General features: G+C 48.7%; 1 protein-coding gene across 4 annotated transcripts in view; it reads left to right on the top strand.

Moving 5' to 3' along the window:
- BAIAP2 (BAR/IMD domain containing adaptor protein 2) overlaps positions 1-19,079 on the top strand; it is a 93,659-nt gene that overhangs the window by 26,683 nt on the left and 47,897 nt on the right. The window contains exon 1 of one of the 4 annotated variants that reach the window (XM_030533951.1): positions 14,688-14,733. The exons of the other annotated variants lie outside the window; for them this stretch is intronic. Within the exon in view, the coding sequence (XP_030389811.1) occupies positions 14,703-14,733 (31 nt within the window). The 5' untranslated portion in view covers positions 14,688-14,702. Of the gene's footprint in view, positions 1-14,687; positions 14,734-19,079 lie in introns of those variants that run through there. 4 annotated transcript variants of the gene reach the window in all.

Here is a 19,079-nt window from a genome sequence, read left to right as displayed (position 1 = left end):
TGATGTGCCCGGTTTGACAGCTCCACCACATAGTTTACCTCATTCAGTTGCTTGATAACCTTGAAGGGCCCTTCCCAGGCAGCCTGGAGTTTGTTTCTCCTCACGGGGATAAGAACCATCACCTGATCCCCGGTGGCGAAGGCACGGGCTCGTGCTGTGCGGTCATACCAGACCTTCTGCCTCCTCTGGGCTCGGGCCAGATTCTCCCTGGCCAGGCCCATGAGCTCGGCCAGTCTTTCCCGGAAGGTCAGGACATACTCCACCACTGACTCTCCCTCGGGAGCGGCCTTCCCCTCCCATTCGTCCCTCATCAGGTCTAGGGGCCCCCTCACCCGCCTTCCATACAACAGTTCGAAAGGTGAAAACCCGGTAGATTCCTGGGGCACCTCCCTGTACGCAAACAGCAGGTGAGGTAAGTACTTGTCCCAATCTTGCGGATGCTGGTTCATAAATGTTTTTAGCATCCTCTTCAGCGTCCCGTTGAACCTTTCTACCAGCCCGTTGGACTGAGGGTGATACGCTGAGGCCCAGTTGTGCTGGACCCCACATTTCTGCCATAAGGACCGGAGCAGGGCCGACATGAAGTTGGACCCCTGGTCCGTTAAGACCTCCTTGGGGAACCCCACCCGGCTGAAAATTGTCAGCAGCGCATCTGCCACTGTGTCTGCTTCGATAGAGGACAAGGCCACCGCCTCGGGGTAGCGAGTGGCAAAATCCACCACCACCAGGATGTATTTCTTCCCTGACCGGGTCGTCTTGCTGAGGGGTCCCACTATGTCCATGGCCACCTTCTGGAAAGGTTCTTCTATGATGGGTAAAGGCCTCAATGCCGCTTTCCCCTTGTCCCGGGCCTTCCCCACCCTCTGGCAGGGGTCACAGGATTGGCAGTACTGTCGGACATGGGTAAAGACCCCAGGCCAGTAAAAGTTCTGTAGCAGCCTCTGCCTGGTGCGCCGGATTCCCTGGTGCCCTGCGAGAGGGATGTCATGAGCCAGGTACAACAGCTTGCGACGGAACTTCTGGGGAACCACCAGCTGCCTCCTGATCCCCCATGACTCTACTTCCCCTGGGGGAGCCCATTCTCGGTACAGGAACCCCTTCTCCCACAGGAACCTCTCCTTGCAACCTCTCCTCATGGTCTGTACCGCACTAAGGTCAGCCCGGTCCCGGTGCTTCCGCAAGGAGGGATCTTTCTGCAACTCGGCCTGGAACTCAGCAGCTGGGACAGGAATGGGGACTGGCTCTCTCTTGCTGGCTGGGTCTGAGGCCGCAGCCTCTCTGCACCGTGCCCCTGGGCGTTCCCCGCTCCCTGAGTTAGGGTCCTGCACCTCAGGTCGAGTACCTTCCCCGTTGTCGGGGAGCAGTGCCATTTGCCGACTCTGACTACGAGTCACGACCAGGGCACTCTGGGTGTTACTAGGCCAGTCCTCAAGGTCCCCTCCCATTAACACGTCAGTGGGCAAATATTGGTGTACCCCCACATCCTTGGGGCCCTCCTTGGCCCCCCATTTCAGGTGTACCCTTGCCACGGGTACCTTGAATGGGGTCCCGCCCACGCCCATCAGGGTCAGGTAGGTGTCGGGCACCATCCGATCTGAGGCCACCACCTCGGGCCGGGCCAGCGTCACCTCTGCGCCTGTGTCCCAGTACCCAGTGACCTTCCTCCCATCCACTTCCAGGGAAACAATGCACTCTTTCCGGAGGGGCAGCCCTGCGCCCACCCGGTAAACCAAAAACCCGGAGCCTGGAGCATCCACAGGTGGTATGTTGCCAACCCCCCTTTCCTGGGAATGTAGCCCCTCCTCCAATTGGGTTTTTACCCAGTCCACCCTCTGTGGGTTGGGTCTGCTTGGTCTGTCCCTGAGCTTGGGGCACTGGGCCCGTATGTGACCTCGTTGGCCACAGCGATAGCAGCCCATATCTCGTGGGTCCCCTTGAGTGGGTCGGAGGGACCTGCCGCTGGATGTTCCCCTTTTGGGGGGGTTCTCCATAGGCCCCCTTTGGGAGGTCCCAGGATGACTCTCTCTCTGCGTTGAGGCAGGCCTGCTCCTTCGAGACTCCTCCCTGCCATCCCCTGCCCGACTGTCCACAAATTGGTCAGCCAGCTGGCCTGCGTGCTGTGGGTTCTCCGGCTTCTGGTCCATCAACCACAGCCTCAGGTCGGACGGGCACTGCTCGTACAGGTGCTCCAGTATGAATAGGTCAAGCAGGTCCTCTTTAGTTTGGGCCCCAGCTGTCCACTTGCGGGCATACCCCTGCGCCCGGTTGACCAGTTGTAGGTATGTGACCTCACGGGTTTTACGCTGGCTCCGGAACTTTTTCCGATACATCTCAGGAGTCAGCCCAAACTCGCGGAGCAGGGCCTGTTTGAACAGTTCGTAGTCCCCTGCCTCCGCCCCTTTCAGTCGGCTGTACACCTCCACGGCTGTGGAGTCCAGTAAGGGGGTGAGAACTGCGATCCTGTCTGCAGGGTCAACCCTGTGCAGCTCGCAGGCATTCTCAAAGGCCGTCAGGAATGTATCTATGTCCTCCCCCTCCTTACGCCGGGGCAGCAAGTGCTTATCAAAGCTCTTTGTAGGCTTGGGCCCCGCCTCACTCACCGCAGCCGGGGCCTCACTGCTCCTCAGCCGGGCCAGGTCCAGCTCATGTTTACGCTGTTTCTCCTTCTCCTCCCGCTCATGTTTACGCTGGTTCTCCTCATGTTCACGCTGTTTCGCCTTCTCCTCCAGCTCTTTCCTCTTTAACTCGAGCTCCTCCCGTCTCAGCTCCCTTTCATATTCCAGCCGCCTCCACTCCACGGATGCCGAGCGTTGCCGGGAGGATCCCCTGCTGGGGGGTGAGCTTCGCCGGGCGGATCCTCTGCTGGCCGGGGATGTCACGGTGCCCTCGGTATACACTGGGCTCCTCCCCGCCCTTCCCCTACGCCTAGGAAGGGGGGGTCTCGGGAAGCCCTCGTCCGCCAGCTGACCGCTCCCAGCGGGGACAGACACTGGTGCCTGAGCTGCATCTGCTCGGCTGCTTCCCTCAGAGACAGGGCTCCGTTCATTCATGCGGTCTCCCTGCTCCAGCTGGGCAATCAGCTGGTCCTTGCTGAGCCTCCCCGGGCGCAACCCCCTCTGCTTGCACAGCTCCACCAGGTCACACTTGCGCCGCTTGGCATACATCTTCCTGCTGGCCACTCACAGGCCGGGGCGCTCGCCGCTCCCCACGGTTTCCAGGGGGACCCCTAGTGCACCAGCCCTTCGTGAGGTCACCACCTCTCTGCCAGGGTCGAGCTGCAGACTCCTCCACCCTTGGACCGCTTGCTGCAATCCCCCGGGGGACCCTGTTACTGCAAAGTCCTTCTCACTGGGCACACACTCCCAGGGGTTAATCACCCCTTCGTTTTACTGCTCCCCAGTCACTTACTGCAGGAAGCGCCATCCACGGGGTGCAGTATGTCCCGCCGCTGCCACCAGTTGTCACGGAGTGTGGGGGAGTCCGGCCCTGCACCCCTCTTCCTGGGACCCACAGTGACTCTCAGCCAGCCAGTAAAACAGAAGGTTTATTGGACAACAGGAACACCGGTTACAGCAGAGCTTGCAGGCACAGTCAGGACCCCTCCACCGAGTCCTTCTGGGCTTTCAGGGTGCTTGGATCCTAGCTAGGATACCCTGACTTCCGCCCACACAGCCCCAAGCCCAAACTCAAACTGCTTCCCTCCTGCCACTCCCTTCCTTTGTCCCCTTCCCGGGCAAAGGTGTTGACCTTTCCCCTCCCTTACCTAGCTCAGGTTACAGGCTCTGGCATCGTCCATCCCCTAAAGTCCTCCCCTGCTCTCCCACTTCCCACACAGACAGTCCCTACTCCATCACATCGCCAAGTTGTATTCCTTTAGTCCTGTGCAACCTTGCAGCCTGTCCTGAGAACCCAGGCTTATTTAATCCTCAGAGTTGAATCTTGTGAGTGTAATGAATGTTTGTTTGTTTGAAATCTTTCAGCAGCCTTTCTAATACCCCTTAGGCCTCCACCCACCCACATTTAATTCCATGCTCTCTGGTTCCTAGTCTAAAATCTGATTGTGGAAAATGTATAAAAGACAAGTATGTAGAAAGGATGATCTTAGATAGTAACAGATGAAGGAATAAAAATCAAGCATTCTGTCTGTAATAGACTCTCTGGTTTGAGCATTTTAAGTAGAAGTGCCTTTCTGGTGTCTGCTCTGATCAGAACTCCACAAGGAAGCCTCAGGTTGCTGACACTGGACTTCATGTCTAGGCATGCCATCTCGTGGAGGGGGGAGGCTGAAAATCACCTGGTTTCTCTTGATGCTCAGTAACAAACAATAACTGATTTTGGAACATTCTGTCTGCGTGCCCCAGAGAGGACCTTAAAGGTGTCTTGTACAAGGAAAAATTGTTTTTACCTTTGTGTGCTTCTCTTCCTGATGCACAAAGAACATGACCACTATTTCACTGCCTTTCTTTCTATCTTTAAAATATCAGGAAAATAAGGGAAGCCCAGACTTGAGCTGGAGGTCTATTTGGAGCTTTCTCTGCTCTTGACAGAAAGGGCCAGAGGTGCTGAAGCTGTACTAGGGATCACTACTCTCCCCTCTCTGGCAGATGTTTGTGTTTAAATAGCTATTAAGCCTTCTGCTGTGGTCTCTCCTGGATGTCATCACCACTTCGTTTGCAGTAGCGTGTTGTCTGTGTCTTAGAGTGGAAGCTTCTAGAGGCAGGGACATGTGCTGAGAACAGTGATATTCAATAAATATGGAAAATGAGACTCCCTTGTGAGGTAGGTACTTGGTGAGAGATTGCATGAAGTAAGAAATTCCGCAAATGTTTCCATTGATGCTGCGGATTAGGTGGGGGACTACCCAGAGAACAGGCAGACTTCTGCTCTGACTTGGTGTAGTGTGAGGCTCGCCAATGTTTGTGTGGATCCTTGCTGAATAGCAGGGCAATACCTATGGTGCACAAAGCTGCTTTAGAGTCACTCAGAACCCTTGTTAATGAGTCGTCCAGTGGGAGTTGCATATTCGCTATCTCACTGTATGCTGCCCTGAAAGGAAAACCACTTGCAGTCAGGCGTGTTGTAAATGAAGCGTGTCTGTAGCTGCTGGTTGTGCTAGATTCTGAAGCATCATGACTTTGCGTTCACCCAAGTGTCTTTTTAGAGGATGGAGGAGAACTTAATTTAGGGTTTGAGTGGTAGCCGTGTTAATCTGTATCAGCAGAAACAATGAGGAGTCTTTCTGGCACCTTAAAGACTAAGAAATTTGTTAGTCTCTCTAAGGTGCTGCAAGGACTCTTCATTGCTTTAATTTAGAGTGTTCAGGGTCTTTCCTAGGTGTGGGATGCTGCAGGTTGAACAAGTATGCCCAGGTTGGGGTGGGGGTGGGGTACAGCCCAGCCAGCAGTGGAACTATAGACTAGTTGCCTTGATTCTCCTGGGGACTGAAGGTACAACTACATTGCCAAAAAACAAGACAGTGAGCCTCAAAGCCTGGGTCAGTGGACTCGGGCTGTGGGGCTAAAAATAGCAGGGGAGACATTCCCACTCGGCTGGAGCCTGGACTCTGAGATCCTCGCCCAAGAGGCAAAGTCTGCTACTGTTTTTAGCCCCACAGCGTGACCTGGGTTCTGAGACTTTCTGGAGTGTAGACGTGCCCTCTTTCACGTCACTGAAATGTGACTTTCACACCCTTTCCCTGCTTGTTTCCTTTTGGTGTCCATTGGCATCTCTCATTCCCTGCACAGAAAAACTAGACCCGCGCCTATGGTGTGAACTCTCCCTTTGAGAGAGATTCCTTGTGCTGCTTAACTCGGGTTGTGCAATGCCTCGCACAGTGGGTCCAGGTCTGTAACTAAGGCTCCTAGGCACTATGGCAACACCAAGAATAAATAAATAAATGATTCCGAGGCGTCTCAGAGGAGCTGTGTACTGATTTCAGATGGGGGTTCGAAATGGAGCGCTTGGATGAAGTGACTGGTCACCGTAGAGCCTGTTGGGTTTGGGCTTGGAACTGACGTTTTTGGAAAGTGCTTCTGAAGACCTTTTTTTGTAAAATTTTACTGAAGCATCTAAGTAACTCAGTCACTTAAACACTGGCCAAGGGATCACTCTTTCCAAAGTGCCTAGTATTGCATACTGGGTCATGGTCGAGGCACAGCATATTCCTTTCCCCCTCCTTCTCCCTCCCCTCTCTCCAAAAAAAAATTTGAGTTGCAAGCAGTTGTAGGCAGCTAGTGACTTTTTCCTCTCTGCCCAATGTGCACTGGCATCATGGCATGGTGAGATTCCAACTAGACTTCACTGGGGAGCACCAGAGCAAGTTCAAAAGCCCCTGCAGAGCTGGGGAAGAGAAGTAATGATTCCCTATTCACAGGGCTCCTCTCAGATCCATCAAGGTTGCTGCTGCAGGAACTTTCCCTGAAAGAGGAAGGAGAATTGGGTGGTTAATCTCTCAGTGCTGAGATGAAACTACCCTCTGGAGAACAATTTCCTTCCAGGATTTACATCTGATATACAGTTTGCCTGATGATCTAATTCTAACTGATGGCACCCCCTTATGAAAACTCCGTTGTGGAGCTGTTTTGTAATGTAAGTGGAGAAGACTAGACTTAAAAACCTTAAACTGTCCTTGTAAGGCAAGATTTAAAATACTCCCTTTAGAAATTGCAGATGGATGCATGATAAACACCTGTATGGCAAGGGTATGTTCTGCTTTGCTTTTATTGCATGCTGAGAAGAATTTCTGTAGTCTGATCTGCAGGAGAAAAGCCTGGTAAGGCTCCATGGCACATCCCTTAAGGAGAATCCCATCCCAGGACCAGAATCCATCCTGCCTGCATTCTAGCATGGACAATCGGATGGGTATATGTGTGCATCCACGCTCACTTACGATCTGCAATGTGCCCTCTTGGGGCTGGCGAAGTCAGGATATTACTTGTTAAATTGGTTTTGATAGAATTGTTAACACGAGGCGCATTCTTCTTTGAGTATAGAACCAGAGCATGCCCTGCCTCCTGTAGGTACTGGTGTCTTTGGCCCATACTGGAAGATTTGTAGTACTGTGCCAAATCCTCTGGGACATTGTATTAATCTCTAATTGGATTTGCAGTTCTCTGCTGCCATAGCAAGCTGCTACCTGAGATAGTTATAAACACTGTGAATGTTAAAGGTCATTTATCTGGGTAAGGTAGTTAATCTGGAAACAGATGTACAAGGGACCAGGGACTGCTGCTTACTGGAGCTGGCTAATGGTGTTTGCAATGCTCTGTGAACTGTTGTGTGCTGCTCAGTCGCTTAACGCATCAGTTTACATTTCTCCTGTGAGAGGGATACAAAGGAAAACCCAAGCTGAATGTCCAGAAATGTTGCCTAATGGCGAGGCCTGTCAGACTGTGAAATAGCCCCCCTATGGCGAGTCCTGTTAGCTAGTGGAGTAACCTCCCTGTGGAAGTAATGAAAGCCCCATTGCTTGAGTCATTTCACATGGGAGTGAGCAAAGCGCTGAATTAGATAACCCTGAACTGGCAGGAGAATGGACTCTCCGCACCTCTCCCATTTATGATCATGTTAAGAGCTAATCAGTCATAGAAAGAAACTGCCCTGTACACATAGGAAGCCGTGCCCTGGTGTGCCTTAATCCTACAATTTCTCAGATTTAAAGTAACTGCCTTTGGGGATGGTGGGGACGTAGTAGGGAGTCTGTTCGAAATGTGGGGCTCATTGAGTGGAGAACGCTCTTCACAGCAGCTCTTTGGCCTCCCTTAAATCTTGGTGGAGATACAGCTGTGCTGCTAGCCCCTGATGATTCAGAAAGCCAGCTTGCTGACTCTGCTTCTCCTCCTGCACCCCCGATGGATGGTTGCTGTGCCTTTCTTCAGCTGCTTGGCAAGAGACAAGCTGTGCATGTGTTCCTGGGAACCCCAGTGAGCAGAGAGATGAATCGCTCAGGATAGCACATGGGAGTTTTAGCTGCTTGATTCTTGACCATGATGTCCAAATGAAATAGCAAACCTAGTGAGAGTCTATTTTAGAGGGCTATTGATTTCTTCAGTGTGAAGATGAAGAGCCCGCTCTGTATAGGAGCACACTCTGCGTAAAACAAAACTGCATGTAGTTCATACCCCCTTCCCTGCTCTTCACATTTCACGTGGGTAGTCTGTTTGTTTTTTCCTTCAGGTACAGAATGTAGCCAGCAAGTGTATTCTGTACCAGTCATTTCTATAGCTTTGTTTCACTGTCTGTAAAGTGTCTGTCTGGGACTTTGACTTTCATAGGCTAGACTTTCTTTAATACTTTTCTGTACACCATAACATTGGTCAAAAGAATCACTGTTAGCATGCCCATTTTGCTGGGAAAAGCTGATCATCAACTAGTGACTAAGCTGAGTACTAACATTAATTCAGTACAGTCCACTTAAACATAACATCAGAACCTGCAGGAAATAGGTTTTTCTCTGTGAAATCAAAGGTACCAAAATGCAACAAAAACCTTCTTAAATTAATAACTGCCCCAACAATGGACTTTGTTTGGTGTAGTCTCTGTAGCATGGTAGGAACCTCTCATTTTTAGTTACTCCTCCAATAGTAATCTCTTTAAAGAGACATCACCAGCCTGTTAAGTCTCCCAAACTTGCCTACCTTTGAAGGCAGAGGTCTCAGTATCCCTAAATCCCAAAGAGGCAGACTGTCCCTTTAACTGGGAATTGCTACAGACCACAGCCTAACAAATGAGTGACTCTCAATTAGCCGGTTTCTGCAATCCAATTAGTAACCTTGATAAGCCTGACACACTTCAGATGGGGGCTCATTTTCTTTGTCTCTCGATTTTGGGTGGTGGAAGGGAGGGGGAGGGCAGTGGGAAGGTTGCACTCTAAAAATTCTTATCACCTTCCAAACATCTGCTGGCGTATGTGAAAACAAAAGACCTTGCGAAAAGGAAAGATTTATTGACCTCCATAGAAATAATTCTGGAAATGAGACAGGCTGACTAAGTATTTCTTCACATGTGCTCTGTGGGATCCAGAATGTTTTAAGTGTGTGCGTCAGAAAGGTGCGTAATGCATATCGAAGTCACTGTGTGCATAGTTGAATGGCTGGCCTCTCCTTGTCTCTTGACTGAATTAGCTTTTTCCAGCTATGCTATTTGACCAGATACAGATGAAAAAATAAAATACTCGTGCATAAACTGTGGTGTATGTTGAAATGGCCTGAGATTATTGGTGTTTAACAGGAAAGTCAACTTATCTCTCTCTCTTCTTTGAGCTGTTATCTACTATTTGATAAGACTATAATGGAAAATTTAGAGAAATGTCTCTTCAGTTTGCTTTCCTCTTGCATTTCTCAGCACTTTGCATATAGCTTGGGTTCTCATACTGGGGGTCAGGACCCCTCAGGGGTCACAAGGTTATTACATGGAGTGGTTGTGAGCTGCCAGCCTCCACCCCAAACCCCACTTTGCCTCCAGCATTTATAAGGATAACAAATAGTAGTGTTTTTTAATTTATAAGGAGGGAGGGTTGCACTCAGGCTTGCTATGTGAAAAGGGTCACGAGTACAAAAGTGTAAGAACCACTGGTATAGCTAGAGTCCCTGTTTCTATAACTTTCATACAAGAGAGGGTTTTTAAGAGAAAAATGTGATTGCAAAACCACAAAAATGGTCATGTCAAACCTGGAGCTACTTGTACTTAATGTTTTACTGTAAACTAGCTTTCAAGATACTATTGTCCCTTCAAATACAGGTGACTTGTTCTCACTTTTTTCCCCTGTGATAAAGCTGTTCATTGCCTTAGAGTAGAAAATGCTTCAGTCTGAGTAACCGGAAGCTTTAAATGGACGGTCTCCCCCACCTGCCTTCTAGGGGAGACCTGCTCTGCAAGAGGCAGGCCTAGTTGTTCAGGGTTATGGATACTGCTCACCAATTGTGTCCTTTATAAGAAGTCTACAGCTGCTGTGATGCTAAACCAGTGCATATCAACAATTCTTGTTCCTCTGCCACATTTGGGCTCTGGAGGTATTTGTTTCCTCTCTCTCTCTCTTTTCCCCTCTCCCCCTTCACTGGGGTTACTAGTGCTCAAATGCAGAGGGTTCATGTAATTTCTTGCTGGCTGAATCTTCGCCATTGTAATGAGGTCTGTATATTGATGCTCTCCTGTGTCTGTTAATTAGTACTTTACCCTGAATATAGTCCCTACCTCTCCCCTGTTTAAGCTTCCTGGGTAATTGGATGTTAGAGATTTGCTGATGAATGCAGAGGGGGAAGAATGCATGTGTTTTGGAGGGGAGCAGCTACCTAAAAGAAAAGAGCTGACCTTTGATGCAGAATCTCTAACATAAGTAAAAATGCAGCTTGATAACTGGTTAGTGTAAAAAAAGTTACAGAAAATTAATGATAGACTTTTGAGTTTGCTTTAAATACAGGGGAAAAGCACTTGACCTATTCTATGGCTTGTCTCTTCTTTAAATAAAGAAACTAGATCCTGTTAAACTTTCTGATAGTTGATGAGTTCGGGCCCCACCATTTATTGTGCTTCAACTGCAAAGATTTCTTCTGCTTTACAGCACAGTCCCAGAGGGCTGGTGAGATGCTAATAGAACCCTGGCAAATGCTTGCTTGTTTTTAGCTGCAGGAAATAGAGGCAAACAATTTCAAGAGGAAATGGTGTGTTTGTACCACACTTGTGCCAGGCAGTGAGCTGGGTGACCCAAGAGGTTCCCACTCACCCCCGCCCCAGCTGCAGATGTTTGTAGCTTGATCTTGTTTCCTGTTGCTTTTTAGAATGGATGGGGACAAAGTCAAGTCCTAGAATCGTGTTACTTGGCTGAAGGAGATGTTCAGTATTAATACTGAACATCTCCTTAACCTGGATCCCATCTGTACCATTTGCTGCATTTTCATCAGCTTGAAGCCCAGATGTTAACACTGAGAAGAAATAAGATTGTAAAAACAATGGTTATGTTTTCAACCTTGATTTCACACATCTCACTGGTGTGGAGCACTTCGTTTCACCAAGTGCCCAGTGTATCCTTGAGGATGGGCTGCATGAGAGCTATATGCAATTAGTGATTAACCGGGGGCTATTGCATTCCGTTAAGAGTCCATGGAGCAGCTATTCCTAAGCCTCTGCAGAACTGAGCTCCAGCATACCAGGAAATGGTAGCAAAGGTTACAAGTCTGACTTACTGGTGATATATCAGCCCCCTGTGTTACACAGGCACATGAAAGAGCAGACTCTCCAGACAGCCACTCCCCCATCGTCCAAAACTTGAAAGAGTGGGAAGAGCTAGTTGTACTTTCAGGGTGAAATTCTGGCCCTATTGAAGTCCAATGGCAAAACTCCTACTGACGTCAATGGTGCCAGGATTTCACCTCTGGTCATTGAACTTTCCTCAGTACAGCTCTGTACACAGCATAAGCAATGATTTTTTTCCCCCAAAGATGCCAAACAGCCTTATTCAACCAACGCCTAAAGTCCCTCCACACAAACAGTGCTGGAATGAGCTGCTGTTTTCCCCAATGGGGCTAAAGAAAAGCACAAAAGTCTCTTCATGGGCTTGTCTTGCTTCTCTAAGCACTAAAATTTTGGCTGCTTAAGCTGTCCTACTTCTGAGCCACTGCCATGCATTCTCCTTAGATTTGAATGCCTTTTGCTTGACATCAAAGGATTTAGCTAACGGCATCTAACCAGCCATTGAGAATCTGATCTTCATCTAGGGTTTCAGGACACACAATCTTGAAATCCATTTGCTTTGCTAGTGTCACCAGTTTTATTTTTAGCTGTTTAAAATGCCTTTGTTTTTTACTCCCCTTGGTGGTAGTCTAGCCTCCAGAGCTTCTCCCCATCCATGTTAACCATAACGACAGGCTACCTCCTGCACAAATAGGAAAACACGGGCTGTCTTATGGCCATGTCCTCCCAGCACTCCTTTCTGGTTCTGCTTCAGCTTCATCTTTAAGTTTTTACATATTTAAGACAGCTGAATTTCCCTGACCTCCTGCCATGCTGGTGGCATAGAAGAAAGTAAGATTGGCTGCCCACAGGTGGGCCAAGAATCGCATTCCCCTTGGACTACCACAGCTGTGGTTTTCTTTACTCTGAGTGAGGCATGAGATAAAACTGCTGCCAAGTTCCTCATAGACGAGGATTACAAATATCCCCCATACAAATCTGTTCCCCCTAGAATCCAGTTGCAGGTGGATTCCAGTTGTTCAAACTGCTGCCCAAATGCTGGGTTTCAGGCTTGTCTTTGGCCATAAGATGATCATCTTAATAGTGGCTTTAAAAACAAGTGTCATTCCTCTCCTGATACCTCTTGCTCTGTCGATGTTCCATTTAAGGTAGCCTTGGGTAATGAAGACCTAGTTTTGAAATGGTACCCAGTTTATTTAATTGCAGTCCTTTTTTTATTTAGTCAACTTTCTTAATCAGTTGCATGTGTCCTGTCTTCTGAACAAAACCAGGAGAGCCCTGGTATGTAACTGGAACAGAGAAGGGTTGTTTCATCAGCATTGTTAGTGTTCCACTTCGGTCAAGAGGTACCTACTCTATATAGCATACTTGTAGCTATCTCCCTTCTACTGCATTTAGAATTGCTTTGTGATGCTTCGAAAAAGAGTTTATAAGCAGGGAAACACTTTTTTGTGGTGGTGGTGGTGGTGGTGATCAGTGTATCCTGTCTTTAGTCTTAAGCTCTAGGTCAGCTGCTGTTTTTATCCTTGTGTATTCTACACTACAGAGGACAGTTTGTATGTATGGGGTCCTCCAGTGTGGTCTCGGCATTCGTGGGATACTCAGCATATGCGTGTTGTATGTTCAGGCTTCCCTGCCATCAGCAAGTGCTAGACTTCACTGCGTTATTTTTTTTAGTGTGGTTTTGTTGTGGGAATAGGGTGACCCAGAGAGCAAGTGTGAAAAACTGGGACACTTTCTCCCCTCCTTCCCCCAGGGGGTGGTGGTGTAGCATATGACACATCCCCTAATATTGGGACATCTGGTCACCCTACCTATGTAGGAAGCCTGGTTAAAGTGGTTCTTGCATGTTCCTCTGAATGTCAAGAGGTTCACTGTCAGTTCAGTATTCTGGTAATGTCAGTGCTAACTGAGTCTGGTGGAAGGGTAGAATTGTGTCCCTCTTTGGCCTTATCTTCACTGCTAAAGAAGGTGGTGGTGGATTGTTTTGTTTACCAGGGGTTACTAATGCCTGTGAGCTATCTTGAGGTGTGAAGATCAGGCCACTTGAGTTTTACTGTGAGGTAAGTTGCCCCAAATCCCCTCCCGAGGTTGCCGTTGGTAACTGCTCCTCAGGGTAAAACCAAAGTGCCTCCTCTGTCCTGTTTTTTTCCCTCTGGATAACTCGCATGCCTGAGTTACTCTAGGGTTAAAAAACCCCTTCTTTAGCAGTGAAGTCCAGGCCTTTGCTATTTGGACTGAACTGCAGGGTTGGCTCATCACTTCTTGGCCCTTCCCCCTCTCTCGGGGGTGGCTGCCTGCTGATGGTTTGGCATGCGAACTCTGGGGCAGGAGCCAACGCTTAGCCCCAGTGGTAGAGGCAGGGCCGGCTTTAAGAAGTGCGGGGCCCAATTCGAACATTTTTGGTGGGGCCCTGGCAGGGATGACTTAAAAAAAAAAAAAAAAGCTTTTTATTTCTTCCATGTATTTACTTTCCATAACTATATAAATAATACAATTATATATTATGTACATTACATCATATACTGTTGATTGCTTATTAATGACCGCCATTTCACATGTGTGGGTCCCTGCCACTCCCTGTGAGTGTGCACATGTGTGGGTCCCAGCTGCTCCCTGCCCCCCTCATTGAGGCAGGTGTGCAGGGTTACTGCCCTGGGAACTGCAGGGCAGCAGTGGACATGAGGCTGGTTGGAGTCAGGGCAGGGGCTGACTGGAGATAGGGTCTGGCTGCAGGCAGGGCAAGGGTTGCAGGGCTGGCTGGAGACAATGGGATGTGGGGTGGGGTGGGCTGGCTTCAGGCAGGGCCGCAGGGGGATGCAGCAGGGGTTGAGAGGGCTGGAGACAGAGGAGTGCAGAACTGGTTGGCTTCAGGCAGGGGGGTGCAGCAGAGATTGGCTAGACAGGGCAGGGGGTGCGGGGCTGGATGTGGGCAGGATGTGCAGGGCTGGTACAGCCAGGGTTGTGTATGGGGCTGGCTGGCTTTGAGCAGGTCCACAGAAGTGTGTGGCAGGGGTTGGCTAGAGACAGGGCGGGGGGTTTGGCAGGGGCTGGCTGTGGGCATGGGGTGCAGAGCTGGCTGCAGGCGGGGAAGGGCAGGGCTGGAGCAGGCAGGGCAGGGAGTGCAGCAGAGGCAGCTGGAGCCCCCACCCTTTAAATAGCCCCCAAGGTTCCTGCTATCCCAGGGCTCTGGGGTTATTTAAAGGGCCTGGGGATCCCCTGCTTCTATCCCCCCCCCCAGACCTTTTAAATACCGCAGGAGCCCTGGAGAATACATGGGTGCAGAGGGGCTCTGGTGGCTATTTAAAGGACAGAGTGGCAGAGGCAGCTGGAGCCCCGGCCCTTCAAATAGCCCTCGGAGCCCCCCGCTATCCCAGGGCTTAAGGGGCTATTTAAAGGGCCCAGAGCTCCAGCCAGGAGAGCAGGGCTGCAGGGTAGGGCTTGCAGTGCTCCGGCTGAGGCAGCGGGGCGGCTTGCCGCGCTCCAGCCGGGGCTTTGGTCAGGGGAGCGGGGCCATGGACGACCCCGGAGCAGACCGCAGCTGGGGTAAGTAAAAAAAAAAAAAAAATTAAAAAATAAAAATTTTAAAGGCGTTGAAGGCGCGGGGCCCGATTCCGGGGAATTGGCTGAATCGGCCTAAAGCCGGCCCTGGGTAGAGGAGAGCAGACTTTTGTTGGCGGGAATCTTGCAACTCTAGTGAGTTAATGACAAACTGTCTTTAGTCCATTGGCCCTTTGAACATGTTTGGTTGCTTCCCCAGCTCCAGCACGGCTTCTCGCTCCCATCACAAGGCAGGTTGGATCGGTTCATGGATTTTAGAACAAGTGGCAGTCTGGTTTGGGATCTCTGTCCGACTGGACTTACTCCATGGTCTGATGCACTTAACCACTTGATTGAAATGCATAATGGGTCTATGCCTGGCAGGGCTGTCCTTAGGCATAGGCAGCTGTGTAGGGCACCTGAAAATTTGGGGCACCACTGGGTCTTAGTATCCACCCTCTTCTTTTCCTGTCCCTGTTCTGACCCTTCCTGCAGGCTCCCACAGATGGCTGCTGTAGCCTGGTGAGCCTTCCTTGGGAGGGAATCTAGTAGTTAAAAGTGAAAAAACCTCCAGCCTGCCAGACCTATTAGCACAACACTGAAACTGTTAGAGACATTCAAGGGGTAATAAAGCCATTTAACAGGCATTTGCAAACCCCAAGGTATATACAGACAGGTTTCAGAGTGGTAGTCCTGTTAGTCTGTATCAGCAAAAACAAGGACGAGTCCTTGTGTCACCTCAAAGACTAACAAATTATTTGGGCATAAGCTTTTGTGGACTAGAACCCATTTCATCAGATGTCCACGAAAGCTTATGCCCAAATAAATTTTTATACTGTCAGTTTCTGACGTTACTGACACAAACAGTTGTGCATTAATGTAATATTTACACAGAACATGTCAGTCTACAGGACCTTTGTTTAAAATTTGCTTTAAAAATATTTCATTAGTGAGCTGGTGAAGATTATAAAATCACATTTCTAAAAAATGCTTGCATAGAGTTTTAGATGCACAATCATCTTTAGCCTTAAATGCATGGATCTTCAGACATAGTTTTTTAAATAAATCCTTCAAAAGACCTCCCTTATCTAAAATACACATTTTAATTACTATAGTTTAAAAAAAAGTGCTTCCAAGTCTTCCTGTGTCCTTTCTGTCTATCCCTTCACCACCTCTCCCCCCACTCCCCACTGAAGAGAGCCCTTAAAGGGACAACAGTCCTTCCCTTCCAGATAGCTGGACAAAGAGTTTCCCTTTCTTTACTTCTGACTATCCGACGAACTAGTTTTCAAAGGAACCCTCCAGCAAAATCAATACCTTAGTAAGACAAAATCCTAGTTATACCTAAATTCTTTGAAAACATATTTTTTTAAAGTTGTTGAAATTTCATAACCATGTCTCTTGTTATGGAGATCACACAAAGTAAATTACTGTTCCCTTTTTCTAAAAGCAATGAACATTGTTATGAACACACTAAACCTCTCTGATTAATTTAAAAGAATGTCTTTGTTTCAGTGAGTTAAATATAGTAATCTGGAATGCTGGCTTAAGATTTGAGTACATTTAAAATATAAATTCATCTTAGAAATACTGACTGAGAAAATGTAAAACAGAGAAGAGCTGCATCATGTATTCCATTATATGTAATGTTGTATTCAGCAGGACAGCTGACTCACCCTTACTATGAAGTTTTTGCAAATAAATCTCTGACAAACTTCAGGGCATATCAAAAAACCTGTGACTGACATTTTTTATTCCTAAATTTTAGTGCTTTTAATTAAGTACTTTCTTCATGTCCATTCTGCATGAGGGAGAGGGCATGGAAGTCTCTGCAGGGAACTGTGACTCTCCGCCACCACGAGGCAGGACAGGCATCTCATTATCCTTTGCTGTCAAGTCCCTCCTCCCCTTCCCCCACCAGGCTGTGAGCTTGGGCTGCCATCCGGCATAGGGGCACCAGTTTAATAATACTGCGTAGGGCCCCATAAATCCTAAGGACGGCCCTGATGCCTGGGGGCGGGGGGAGGAAATGGTGGTGAAGACCATCCCCAGGTCTGGAAAACCTCAAGGTGAAACTTCTCTGCACAAAGGGAGGCGCAGCCCGTGCTTATTGTGTGTTAACCTCTGTGAGGTTAGCATGCAAACGCTGGCTGATAGCAGCCCCAGAAAGCCATGTGAAACAACCTGTTGAGCGGTTTCTCCTTGGGTGTGGTGGGTTTAGAGCCCAGTGGACTCACAATGGTGCCTATAGTTCTCATGAAAATAGTCATGTGAGTCAGATGTGGACTGAAATAGCAATTCAGGTTTGCTTTGTGTATCCAATCATTGTTTACATTCTTTGCAACCATGACATTGCCACCAGCTGACTCCGGGCTGGACTTAAGGGTGTGTTCGGAGCATATGACAGAGCCACAGAGTTCAACTCCCATGGCTGTGATGTGGCCCCAGGCAAGTCTTAGCCATTGGCTGCTTTTCCCCCTCAAGTGGGGGGTTGTGAGTTAATTTAATGGGCGTAAGTAATTGTGTAACCCACATGCTTTCCTTTCTCCAAGTTCACTGCAAGGTGATGGTTGCGTTGGCGTTTTCATTACCAACAGAAACCCTGAATGTGGGAGTAACCTTTTCACATTTGTCACTCCCAAGGTCACTGGAATAACTAGTCCCTTTATGCAAAGCCCTGCACAACAGGGCATGCATCTTGATCGGGGCCTTTGGATGCTAGCAGGGTGTAAGCCATAAATCCTCCTCCTGAAATTCTCCGAACTCTCAGCAGCGGAAGATGTGCTGTCATGTCCTGGATTAGTACAATGCTGCAGATTCTAATCCATGTCAGAGACCATTTTAAATGCTTAAATTTGAATTACCTTGAGGTTTTATTCATGGATTTTTAACCCCTTCCTTGCTGCTGGATCCTGTTTATCTTAGCAGCAGCTTTAAGATAAAATGACTTGGGTTGTGGCTTTTATAGACGTATATAGCTCAAGATGAGCATTCTGAGCACACCAAGACATCCTTCAGACTCAGAGAGGCTAGCTGAGTTTTAGAAGTGTGGTTTTTATCTGCTGCTAGCGTCCCTGTGGCCATGCTGGAGGAAGCCTGGATTGGGGAGCTGCTGGGAATGGCTTGCATTCTGGTAGAATAAATCTCTAGCATGGTGCCCAGGTCTGTGGTGCTGCTGCTGTTGGGTGGGGAAAGCTACTCATTTGTGCCACATGTCCTGACTTTTTGCCAGTGCTCTGGGGACATTGGTCTGGAAAGGGGTGAAGAGTTTGATGTGGAAAGGAAACTGTAAACAAAGATTTAAAATCTTTGCCAGAAGTCTCTGGGATCAGGTTTAAAGAATGTGTCTTGAGAGGTCCTGGTGGTGGTGGTGAGGTTACTTCTCCCTCTAGTGCTTGGGATGGGCCCTTTCATCTTTCTGAATTAGACTGCAAACTTCTTGGAGCAGAGACCATTCTCCCTGGTTCTTTAAAAGGCTAGTGCTTGACTGAATGGTTGTACACCCTCTTTATGAGAACATCCGCCCTTGCACAATGCAGCAAAAGGCGTGGTGTAAGCCAGGCCGTCCCGAGTTCCACTCATGAGTCTGACAAGAACTCTTCCTCCTGTGATGCTGGAGATGTCACCTAACCTGCCTGGCTCCCTGTGAAATGGAGGGGGTGGCGTGAGGGTTAGTGTTAGCAGATAAAAATACACGTGGAAGAAATCACAGCTGAGTTAAACATTGCATCACTTTTCTCCTTGCTACAGAGCGAACCGTGTGCTTCCCACCACTTCACTTCCACCTCTCAACCAGAGAGCAATTTCCTGTAGATTTTGTAGTGTTAACCTCTTGCCCAGACCTTTAGTTTCATGCTTGAAAGGGTTCATTGCAGAGATTTGTGATGGTAACAGTTGCCGTGAGAGCATTAAACGTTGCTTAGCTGCTTCTTGAACTTTTACACTGTTCTGCAAGGTGCCTTGTGGTGAGGCTCTACAATTCCATGCGTTCTCTAGGCTCTGGTCCTTACATCTACCTGTGGAGGAGAGCATAGCCTGAGATGACTCAGAGCCAGGTTCTAGACAAGCTTGCTCTCCCTAAACACCAGAATCCTGTGAAGTTTCAAATGGGGAAATTCAAGCTGGGCTTCCTCTCCCACCCACTCCTGCCATCCAGTTCAGCTGTCCCTGCGGCTTTGCTTACTGCCTCTTGGTGCATCAACATTGGATGCGTGCTTTGCCACCTTCCAAAGGTGCACTTGTAAATAATCCTACCCTATCAAGCCATAAGTAGATAAGATTGTTACCCACCAACTACTTGATGATGATAACATAAGGGATTGGGTCTCAGTGGTAACTTTTTAATGTTGGGG

Source organism: Gopherus evgoodei, chromosome 15 (assembly GCF_007399415.2).
Source record: "Gopherus evgoodei ecotype Sinaloan lineage chromosome 15, rGopEvg1_v1.p, whole genome shotgun sequence".
Classification (NCBI taxonomy): domain Eukaryota; kingdom Metazoa; phylum Chordata; order Testudines; family Testudinidae; genus Gopherus; species Gopherus evgoodei.
Note: the sequence above shows the minus strand (reverse complement) of the source record. Positions and strands in the feature narration are given on the sequence as shown.